This window comes from Lagenorhynchus albirostris, chromosome 3 (genome assembly GCF_949774975.1).
Source record: "Lagenorhynchus albirostris chromosome 3, mLagAlb1.1, whole genome shotgun sequence".
NCBI classification, from domain to species: Eukaryota; Metazoa; Chordata; class Mammalia; order Artiodactyla; family Delphinidae; genus Lagenorhynchus; species Lagenorhynchus albirostris.
In genome coordinates this window covers 35,382,908-35,395,338 of record NC_083097.1, presented here as the reverse complement: position 1 = coordinate 35,395,338, position 12,431 = coordinate 35,382,908, and the positions used below count along the sequence as shown (strand labels likewise).

General features: G+C 36.9%; 1 protein-coding gene and 1 long non-coding RNA gene across 5 annotated transcripts in view; one reads left to right on the top strand and one right to left on the bottom strand.

The window, feature by feature from the left end:
- GHR (growth hormone receptor) overlaps positions 1 to 12,431 on the bottom strand; it is a 274,648-nt gene that overhangs the window by 11,111 nt on the left and 251,106 nt on the right. For all 4 annotated transcript variants that reach the window (XM_060142904.1, XM_060142906.1, XM_060142905.1 and 1 more), the window contains 2 exons: positions 7,636 to 7,801; positions 5,515 to 5,605 (listed from right to left, as the gene is read on the bottom strand). In XM_060142904.1, coding sequence (XP_059998887.1) covers positions 5,515 to 5,605; positions 7,636 to 7,801 — 257 coding nt within the window. The remainder of the gene's footprint in view (positions 1 to 5,514; positions 5,606 to 7,635; positions 7,802 to 12,431) is intronic.
- Positions 1 to 12,431, top strand: part of LOC132516797 (uncharacterized) — a 56,106-nt gene that overhangs the window by 39,749 nt on the left and 3,926 nt on the right. The window lies entirely within an intron of this gene.

The window sequence follows — 12,431 nt, the reverse complement described above, 5'->3', positions numbered from 1 at the left end:
CCTAAATGTAAGACCTGACACTATAAAACCCTTAGAGGAAAACAAACACAGGCAGAACACTCTTTCTTTGATATAAATCACAGCAAGATCTTTTATGACCCACCTTCTAGAGTAATGAAAATAAAAACAAACAAATGGGACCTAATGAAACTTAAAAGCTTTTGCACAGCAAAGGAAACCATAAACAAGACAAAAAGACAACACACAGAATGGGAGAAAATATTTGCAAGTGAAGCAATGGACAAAGGATTAATCTCCAAAATATACAAACAAACAGCTCATGCAGCTCAATATCAAAAAGACAACCCAATCAAAAAATGGGCAGAAGACCTGAACAGACATTTCAGCAAAGACGACATACAGATGGCCAAGAGGCACATCATAAGCTGCTCAGCATCACTAATTATTAGAGAAATGCAAATCAAAACTACAATGAGGTATCACCTCACACCAGTCAGAATGGCCATCATCACATATCTACAAACAATAAATGCTGGAGAGGGTGTGGAGAAAAGGGAACCCTCTTGCACTGTTGGTGGGAATGTAAATTGGTACAGCCACTATGGAGAACAGCATGGAGGTTCCTTAGAAAACTATAAATAGAACAACCATATGCCCCAGCAATCCCACTACTGGGCATATACCCTGAGAAACCATAATTCAAAAAGATTCATGTACCACAGTATTCATTGCAGCACTGTTTACAATAGCCAGGACATAGAAACAACCTAAATGTCCAGTGACAGACAAATGGATAAAGAAGATGTGGTACATATATACAATATTACTCGGCCATAAAAGTGAACAAAATTGGGTCATTTGTAGAGATGTGGATGGACCTAGAGTCTGTCATACAGAGTGAAGTAAGTCAGAAAGAGAAAAACAAATATTGTATATTAATGCATATATGTGGAATCTAGAAAAATGGTACAGATGAACCTATCTGAAGGGCAGGAATAGAAAGGCAGACGTGGAGAATGGACGTGTGGACACAGTGGGGAAGGGGAGGGTGGGATGAATTGGGAGATTAGGTTTGACATCAATACACTACCATGTGTAAAATAGATAGCTAGTGGGAACCTGCTGTATAGCACAGGGAGCTCAGCTCGGTGCTCTGTGATAACCTAGATGGGTGGGATGGGGGGAGGGAGGTCCAAGAGGGAGGGGATATATATATATATATATATATATATATATATATATACACACACACACACACATATAGCTGATTCAGTTCACTGTACACGAGAAACTAACACAACATTGTAAAGCAATTATACTTCAATTAAAAGAAAAAAAATTAACATTGTGGCTCTGGAATAAAGCTCAGAGATTATCCATTCCAATCTGAGTTTTGGGTATCAGCTGATAGTCTACTTAGTGTGAATGAACGTTTTTTGCATGTTTCCACCACCTTTTTACATAATCCAAGGAATAAGCCAAATTCCGTAAGTTGTGTTTGAGTAGACTACACTAGGTTTACTCTGTGGGATGGTGTTAAATTGTTACTGATGAACAGAAGTTGTAGAAAAAATTCATGTTATTAATAACTGCTACCATTTTTGAATGCTTCTGATAAACCACTATGAGATGTATCTTGCACTAGACTCTGGGTCGGCAAATTACGGTCTATGGGCCAAATGTGGTCTGCCCTCTGTTTTTGTAAATAAAGTTTTATTGGAACGTGGTCATGGTCATTTTACATATTATCTATGTAAAATAGTTTGCATATCATCTATGGCTGCTTTCATGCCACAGTGGCAGAGCTGAGTAGTGGTGACAGAGATTGCATAGCCTAGAAAGCCTAAAAATTGACTGTTTGGTCATTTTTAAAACAACTTTGTCAACCCTTGCACTAAACATTTCATTTAATCCTTACCACTACCAGGGAGGCAGAAGACATTATCTGTGGAAAGATTTAGATATTTAAGGAACATGTTCAAATCACACATTAATACTTGGCTCAGCTGGCGCTCAAATCCAAAGCAGCTGACTCCAAAACCTGGGCCCTTCGCCTTCTGTTGCGCTGATGGGTTAAACTTGGTTCTGCATCTCTAAATGAATAGTTCACAGGTTCGAACACATAGAAAAATGCAACAAAACCCCAGTTACAGGAGGCAAAGTTTCCTAAATGTCTAACGCTTTACTTTGTATGGGTGCTTTTTTTTTTTTTTTTTTTTTTTGAAGAGGATGACGCATTTAGGTACTTGTTGATAGCTTTCTAGGAGTTGTGGTTGACTTTAGGCCAGGGTGGCAGACCCTGCAGCTTGGAGGACCCAAGCCAGTCATGCAACTGAATATAGCGGGCCTGGTACAAAGTCATAGGGAGGGATGGGAATGGTGACAGAGAACATATGCCCTTTGCAAATGGGATGGTTGTTGGTCCTCTGCTTCAGCACATGTTGCCACGCAGGAATATCAGCCCAGTTTCACTAGATCTGTTTTTAAAGGTAATCTGGTAATCTGGATTTTTGTGTGAAAATTCCCTGTTTTATAAACACTTTGCAGGAAAACCTTTACTCCAAAATCAAAAGAACATAAAACAACAAAACATGGATCTGTGGGCTGAATTTGGCTTTCAGGTTGCCAGTTTGTCACTTCTGTTTTATGTTGATTCAGTTATTTCTTCCTGGATTAGTCATAGCTTGAAGGCTGGAGTAGGTCATATGGTGGGAGCCACAGAGTGTAGAATAACGATAAACTGGCATGAAACTACGTTTCTGATTTTTCTATCATTTTATTCAAATCCAAATTACACTATAAATTTTGCTAGAGTTGACTCAATGATCTGGACTAAGAAAGGGAGCAGTGGCTTGGTTTGTGAACTAACAAAACCTCAAGCAAAGAGCACCTGAAGTCCTTTACAGTCCTGAAGTTCTGGGGTAAACTGGCATAGCCCCTCATTCTTTGAGTTTCATTTTAATTGTTCTTTCCACACTTGCTGTCAGCTATTTTCTACCATTTCCTACTTTCATTAGAACATGGAAATTTAGACAATGATAAGGGTTTTTATGGGTACATGAAAAAAGAAAGGTTAATTGTTTTCCACGGAAAACTTAATTTAGAACAGGAAATTTGGCAGTACAAATAGATTTCCAAAATTTTTCCCAATTTGGTGATTTTGACCAAGCGTCATAGTTAAGAACTTCATTATTCATAGAAAACACTCTTTTAGACAAAGGTTAATATATTTCCTTTGAAATTCTATTTGGAGGATTATTTTTTCTTTCAAATATTGTTAACTAATATAATTTTAAGCAACATAACAAATTTGCTTGGTCTTCATGATGACTCGAAATTGACAACTAATGTTAAAAGTAAATTCCGTTATGTACATAGTGGGTTTATCTACTGCAGGTACACATAAATTAGCCCATCGCCTAACTGTACAGATCGGTGAATTCAAATTAATCAACAGAATAATTTGACTCCTTTGCTGTTGGCATTGCTTAAATATATAAATTACTTAAAATCCTAAATAATTATTTACTTATTTACTAACTCCCCCCCCCCACAACTGAAAAGTGTGTTATCCTGCTTTATAATACTTGTGTTTCTAAGATAGTAATGTTGCTAGAAAGTTAGATAGAAAATAAAATTCTACAGAGGGAATTTTGTTTTCTCCTGAGCTTACATTATAAAATTGGAGATTAACCCTTCCTACATTCACTTGGAGACTTTTAGCATGCTTGACACTCTGGAACTCTAGAATTCTGAGAATTCTTCTCTCTACTGAAACTCTATTTTGATGTTTACAAATACTATACAGCTTCAAAATACAAATTAAAAAGCGTTTACAATATATTCACATAGATCCTATTCTGATTTGTAGATGCGTCTTGGCTTCACCTGGAGACTTGTCTTTAGTCCTAGCTAGAGTAACCAACTGTCTTGGTTTGCCTGGACACAGGACTTTCAGTGCTAAAACCAGGGAAGTCTCAGGCAAACAGAGTGTTAGCTACCCTAATTCTAGGAGAAGGGGCAAGATTAACCCATGGGACTTAAAGAATATTCTAAACTACCATATGACCCAGTAATCCCACTACTGGGCATATACCCTGAGAAAACCATAATTCAAAAAGAGTCTGTACCACAATGTTCATTGCAGCTCTATTTACAATAGCCAGGAGATGGAAACAACCTAACTGTCCATCATCGGATGAATGGATAAAGAAGATGTGGCACATATATACAATGGCATACTACTCAGCCATAAAAAGACATGAAACTGAGTTATTTGTAGGGAGGTGGACGGACCTAGAGTCTGTCCTACAGAGTGAAGTAAGTCAGAAAGAGGAAAACAAATACCGTATGCTAACACACATATATGGAATCTAAAAAAAAAAAGGTTCTGAAGAACCTAGGGGCAGGACAGGAATAAAGATGCAGACATAGAGAATGGACTTGAGGACACGGGGAGGGGTAAAGGTAAGCTGGGACGAAGCGAGAGAGTGGCATGGACTTATATACACTACCAAATGTAAAATAGATAGCTAGTGGGAAGCAGCCGCATAGCACAGGGAGATCAGCTCGGTGCTTTGTGACCTAGCGGGGTGGGATATAGGGAGGGTGGGAGGGAGGGAGACGCAAGAGGGAGGAGATATGGGGATATACATATGCATATAGCTGATTCACTTTGTTATACAGCAGAAACTAACACACCATTGTAAAGCAATTATACTCTGATAAAGACGTTTAAAAAAAAATATTCTAAATGTAAGAAAACTGGCGACCAGTACTAGTAACTTTTCCTATGTTTTGTATTAAAAGTTCCTGTAGTCTGTACTGAGTTTCTTTCAAGAATGAAAATAGAATAATTAGCCTTTACAGCTTAAGGGAAATTTAAAGGTCATATAATCCAACACCCTCAAATTACCCACGAGAACATGGAGGCCTAGAGAGATTAAGGGACTCAAATGAGATTAAACAGCAGTGGCAGAATAATAACTGGAACCTGCCTTTTGACTGCAAGAGAATGCAGAATGGAATCTCTTCAAGCTTAGAATTTTATCTGTGTTGACAAAAGCAGATGAAATACCAAATCATAACTATCCAAGCAATTTCAATAAAACCCAAATTTACTTAAAATCATCATCATATGAAGTCAAAAAAGGTTTTATTAGATTGAATTATCTAGGTGCTTTAGTTTACCACTTAAATTTCCTCTTACATTAGGACTGTGTCAGACTCAGCCAAAGCCTCACTGCTGCCTTATGGTCCTGGAATAAATGAGCCAATTTTTTCAGAACTTTGAGGAGGTACATATCACAAGGTGTATAGTCACTAGCCTCAGCCTCTTAATGTCCTATGCAACTTTCCAGATAGAACTGAGACCTGTGATGTCTCTATGATGAACACAACAAAGTGGTAAATGTATAACTGGACATAACGTTTCACTGGGTTGAAATATTTCACTCATGTTTCACAAAAGAAAACATCAAACAATAAATGGAAACATGTATGTTTGCTAAATAACTGGCAAAAACATATCAAAGTATGTTATATCACACTTACCTTTGTTGTTTAGAAAATATGCATAAAAATAATGTCACCATTAGTCCAAATGTTCCAAAGATAATAAATAAGAACCATGGAAACCGGAAATCTGAAAAACATAAGAACAACATCTCACTCACAGAACTATGAATAGTTGAAGTTTACATTTCACTCTCCTGTTCCACATAAAAAAACTTCCTAATTTGTATTCATCTAGTAGAGTCAGTGATTTCATTTGATAACCACTGAAATAGACTGCAATGACTTAGGAGTATTTTCTGTTCCAAGAACACCTCTATCCACTTCCTCAGATCCTTTCATGTACCAAAAAAAGAAAATCAAAGTAAAGAAACAGCATACAGTTTAAGCACAATCCATGTTTATACAAACAAACTGCTTTAAGCATCTTATGTATTCAGGGTATGTCATTAAAATGCTTCAGCTCTAGGAAAAACTGATGCCTGTTAATATACTACTTTTCCTAAGTAATGTCCACTTGGTTCTTTTTTTTTTTTTTAAAGGTGTGGTGATATTTTTTATCCTCCAGATTGAGGATCCATCAAAGTTTTACTTTTGAATCATTACTGAAACTTTTTAGACATGCAGGGCATACATTTTCTGCTTAAATATTGCTTAAAATATGCTTAAAAAATATTGTTTGACAGAAGAAGATCAGTACTAGGACTCCCATCTTTAGATTTTAGTATAATTTGTAGCAAATTTGTGGGAGTCTGTAAAACTTCTATTTCATTTCTCAAGAACAAGTGCCGCAGTGGCAGAGGCTGACTGCTTTTAAGGTGGAATTGACCTTAACGTTGCTTTATGAAAGTAGGCTTTTATGCTGTAATATTTTATTTTCTTATTCAGTTATTAAAAGCCCCAAGGGAGATGTTATGCATATTATAAAGAATTAGTGGGGGAGAGAATATCGTTTTTTTGTATGTTGTGGTACCTATAATTTTATATCAAAGATATACTCAGGAACATAATATAAAGCGAGAGTTTAATATTTTTCTTTTTTAACAGAGAAGAAAAGCTTGTTTAAAAAATGTTTTTGTTAAGGAATTAAATGCCATCACAATAAGGTTAAAGGGCATGTGGCAAATGTGCTTTTAACCTGAATTTCATTGTATCAAGTATCATTTGAAACAACAAGTCTGTTGAATAGAGTGTAGAAAAGATGGTGCTATAGACATTTTCATTTGTGTTATATAGTATCACGGATTCTACCTGTACTATAGACATTTTCATTTGTGTTATATAGTATCACAGATTCTACCTGTACTGTAAGTGCAGAAATATAAATTTAATTTCTCTGTAGCTTGTGACTGTTTCGTTAACAAACCTCAGACCCTCATGTGGCACTGTAAACCTTCTGTTTTTAATGGGGATGAGCTATAGCCAATTCCCATTTGGGAGTGATAATACTTTATACACTTACTATTCATTGTTAAGCAGCCTTCTTTATTTCTATATCCAAAAATTTAAATTCTTTTATTCTGAATTCATAGGTCTCATTTCTTTAAACTATATGTTTATATTTCTTTTATATAGGATCTTCAAATATTCCTTGTCACTCTTGAGCGTATCTAGCACACGATTTATTAAGCCTTCCTCCGGGTAAAAGCTGCACCCAAACTTTCTAAAACCAATAAACACCTGCCATTGACGACTTATGCTGACTCAATATTAGGAATTCTCTAAGATGCCACATAGATAGCCATCCATCCAGATTCAGAATTTCTTCACTGTGTGTGTATATGAGAAACATTTTTTTTCTGATTATAAGTGCAAAACAAACTCATAGAAAATACTAGAAATACAGAAACAAGGAAATAAAGAAATGAAGAAAAGAATCACCTGAAATTCTGTTATCCAGAGATACCCCACCCCCTCCATCAATAGCTTAGTGTATCTTCTGCTCTTTAACTTGCACCTACCCCATGACTTTTCCTGAATAATTCAAAAATGAAATCCTCCTTCCTCTTTTGTAATGGAGAGTACCTGTTACAGGCAGTGAACTCAAGGTCCCTCATCCTGACAATTGATGCTAATGTATCTTGATCTGGACAACACCCTAACAATCCCTGTATATTGACAAAAACCATGTTGGCTTCCATCTTAATCTCTTAGGTTTACCTTCTTCACATGCAAACGGTCTCATCTGAGGAAGTGTTACGAAGAGCACCTCACTGAACTCGCCATATTTTTCAGAGTTTCGTTGTCTGGATCTCACACGCACTTCATACTCTTTATCCAGTCTCAATGAGTACACTGGAACTGATGTTGACAATACAGGGTCCATCTTTCAAGACAAAATATAAAACTTACTGGTTAGAGAGTCAACAACTCAATGCAATAAGCTCTATGAGGTGTTTCTACGTTCGTATTCAAAATGAATTTCTGTGAAGTAGGCAATGTTTTAAAATGCGCTGGTGGAGTTTGCTATTTAGAGAAAGATCAAGGCAAATAACTTAGTAACACAACATTGTAAATTAGCTATACTTCAATTAAAAAATGGTAAAAAAAAGAATTTTGTTAAATGGGGAGTAGTCTTCAAATTTATTTTGGTATAAACACAAAGATATGATAGACTTGTTTAAAGAAATGCAGCTATATCTTTGCATTAGGCTGTCAGATATTCTACTCAGATCAAAGCATAATAGAATTATAGTGAATGGCAGAATTATAAAGATTACAGATACATTGCCTACCCTTTGGGATATTGCATTCTTATATAAAGACATCAGAACAGAAAGAAACACACATATTTCCTATATCTGTATCTGTTCTTTGGAAATCCTGGGTAGTCATTCATATGATCACAGAATTGGAGAGTGTCCTAGAAAAATCATAGTTGTCTTAATTAAACTTTCAAACAATTCTATCAGCTTGCTCTAGAAGGCTTAAAGCCACCTCAAAATAGTTTGCTATTCAAAATTTGTGAAGAAAAGTCACTGGAGGCCTTTGGTAACAACCAACAGGATTCCACAACCCTGAAGGCCAGGATGTTCCTTTACCTTCCCAGGGAAGGGTAGGTGAGGCTATTAGCCCTTTAAGACATGTTGCTATCAAAGAGGTTAGACACAACTAATGATGGTGTTTTCCTCCAAGTCACATATTCAAAGCAGGTACACAATATGTGGTTTTCTTGTGTTTTTGGGTAGAACATCTTGTTCCTCTTTATAGAAAATTAGGAACATTCTCTTCTTCAACAGCATGGGTTTTATCACATAAATAAGATTCTCATAATTTATTTTATTAAGTCAGAGCCTGGGCCTTCAGCTTCTAAAACAAATTTCCCTTCACCTCAGTTAGTTTCTACTCACAAAGTACCTCTTTTTTTCTGCTATGTACACAGAATGGTTAGTTTGCATCTTTTATAGATGCTTAATATATGGAATATTTGTATAGCTAAAATGCTTCTGAATATTAAATTCATTTTATTATTTTTCTTAAACTATTTTAAAAAGCCTATGTTTCCATTCTTGAAGCCCTCATTTCTCTGTCACTGTCACCAGTACTATTTCTTTACAGATTTCATTAATAACAAAACCAAAAAGGGACCCTCGGCCATTCGACCCATAGCCCCCTCTCCATCTTCCCTCACCCTTCCACACCAGCCACACCAAACTCAAATTTGCTCACAGGTCTCCTAATACCCGCCCTGCTCCCTGCCACCTTCCTGTGAGGGAAAGCCTATTCTTGGCTAATTCTCAGTGCAAGTACTGCTGATATTCTAAGAAGCCTCTTCTGGCAATTATCCCTACTCCATCCTGCCAGGTAGTACACATATTACTTCTTTTAATTCATTGCTCTAATTTCTATATTATACTGCAAATTCCCTGGGGGCAAATGATGCCTTCATTTTCTTTACATTTCCAAAGCCCAGCACAATACCAGGTATATAGTCGGTACTCAAGAGATGGCCAACACATTGTGGATAATTCTACGCCACCCATTAAGTCTTAAAAAAAAAATAAAAACCAACAAATTCTTAACTTGGTTTAGCGGGTATATAGTTGTAAGCAACTACATGGTCATTAGAATTACTTTTATATTCAAAATGTGTTTAATAAATTAAAAATGGGCATAGCAATACCAAATTCAATATTGTCAAATGCAACGTGAATTCCTGATACAAGCAACAAACATTAGCCTTTTCCCCCTTGACTTACAACCCTCTCTTCTTTTTATGCTTATGCCTCTTGTTCTCATAACCAAGTAGAATGTAAGTTCTTCAAGAGAGGTCAATTCTATAGATGGGCCCTTGATACTCATGACAATTCTGAGATACCTTGCAAATTACCAAACTTATAAATATCATGAATTTGTAACTTCATTTATAAAAGGTAAGTAAAGTAAAAGTTAATTGACCCCTTTGGACTTATCTGATGAGATTTAGCAGGGGTGCAATGAAAAGTGCCGCAAAGCCAAGTTGGGATGCAGGCCTGAATGGTCGACGGAGTCCCATGCTCCCACGCATCTGGCTCAGAGTGTGTGATTCCTATCAGTGCCTCGCCTGGGACAGAACTACAGGCCATGGACTTTCTGTGTTCAAACTATCAGCACTCAGTTTGTGTGCTAATGTTCTGATTTACATCTTTGCTTTTTCTAGGTTGTCAAACTTTTTTTGTTTCAGGTCTCCTCCACACTCTTAAAAATGATTGAGAATCCTAAAGATTTTGGTTTTTTTGGGTTATAACTTTCACTATTTACCATACTAGACACTGAAAATGAGAATTTTAAAAATACTAATTTCAAAATTAAAATAATAGATTTTACGTTAACGTTTTTATAAAAATTATTGTACTTTCTGAAAGAATAAAATTATAGTGAGAAAAATGACATTGTTTTACATTTTTGCTAATCTCTTTAATATCTGGCTTAATGGCTGTATTTTTACAACTGTCTCTGAATTAAAACTGCTAGGATGTGTTGTTTTGGTTGAGGTGCATAAATAAAACTTGGTCTCACAGATCTATAGTTAGAAAATGGAAGAGATATTTTAATACTCTTTTCAGATGATTGTATATATTCTTCTTTAACACCAACAAAAAAACTCAGTAAGTGGTATTTTCTTAAAGGTTAGTTGCAATGTGGAATCTGAAACTCTATCAATGAATCTTTCATACGTCATTATATTAAAATCCACCATTCCATCTAGTACTTTGAATGGATCATTTCCCCATGTGTGGTTTTGGTTACAGTACGTACTGGTCATTTGGAAAATATTGTTCACTGAGTTATGCAGATTTTCTAAATGTTCACACATTTCACTATACAATATTTTAAAAAAAACCTCGCTTTTGCTTATATCACCGTTGATCTCATTAGGAGATCTTCAAAGGTTGGGGAAGCTATCAAGCTCACAGCTGCAGATGGCAAGTTTTCCAAAATTCGAATTTAACCTTGAAAGCTCAAATTTTCTCCTTGGCAACAAATACTGTCAATTGTTTTTCTTAAGTGTTAAGTTCACTTTTTCAAGAAATGTTGCCAAGTATTTGCCAACTCAAATATGAAAAGCCATCCAGCTGTTTATCAGTTATTCTTTCAAAGTAAAAATGGTATTCCAAGCAAAAAGCAGCTAGTTCTAGCAGGCAACTCAGGTGTCTAAATGCCTTTTCTCAAGATAACCAACCACACCTCAGTATGTAGCTGCAGTGCTTTATGTGTACTTCCCATGTGTCACACAGAAGATTAAAAAGCTACATACTCAGAAGTCGTGATTTAATAAAATTAATAATATATGCAGCTTCATCGAGGACATTCTTATGTGAAACCACCTCCCCGCAGCCCTGCTCACCGCTTCTTAACTGTGAGTGCATGGTGGTGAAGAATACAGTGACTGTCGGTACGATTTGGAATTACTGCCTTGATTCGTGCTAAGGCAGCAGCAGTGTTTCCACCATTGCGTTTGTACCATCTGTGTAAATCTCGACACAGTGAAAAAAGGAAAGAACATTCTAGTATTATTATGAAAATAGTCTTGAGCTTGTGGACTCCCTGAAAGGGTCCCAGGGACCCTCAGGGGTCCAAAGTTTACACTTTGGGAACTGCTGCCCTGGGGTGCCTAGCACCGTGCCTCATGCACGGTAGTTATTTCAATACCTGGTTGCTGAACAAATGTTTGACTGAAGCTTGAATTTAGAAAGTCTTGTTTGACTCAGCATCCAGCCAAGCTTTTCTGCACCAAGTTATGGAACAGATATCTAAATTAAAATGATTTAATTTTAATTTTGAGAACCTTGAAGCCCAATACTTAACTCTGCACAGCTGCTCTAAACTTAACTTTCCTCTAATGACAAAACTGGCTTCTTCCTCAGCAGTTCACTGAATGGACAGGGCCCGGTGTCTCAAAATGCTGGGAGTGAGGCTGTGCCGGGCTGCTGGGCATGACCTGGTGACCAGCCAGAAACCACTTGGCTTGGCCAGGCCTGTGGCTGTGGCTAGACTGATTTAGAATTGGTTACATTGGGAGCAGCATGATAATCCTGGTTTCTTCTTGTTGTGCGCCATGTGGACTTTATCGAAGTGCCCAGTTCCCATACACTTGGCAAGGAAGTGTGGGGTTCAGAGGTCAACCAGTACCATGCCACTTGCTTACATGAAAACCTCTTAGCTTGATTCTCCCTTGAGGTATGTAACAAAACATCCTTCTGACACCTCTAGGGGATCGATTCCCTCCCCCTCTGTTTCCCTCCTGGAGTCACTCAAGAACTTATTTTAATGGGGGTCTGGTGAAGAGTAGCAACTAAAATCATGGGACAATATTTAGCCACGGCTCACTGTTGACCTTGATCGTAACCCTTCCCATGTTTAGCCACACCCTCAAAGGCAGCTAAGTGGCTAGAGTGCACGATATTGTTCTGAAGTTCAACTGGATACCAATGATGACTGGGGAAATATAGTTTTCCTTTCCTTCCATAGGTTTC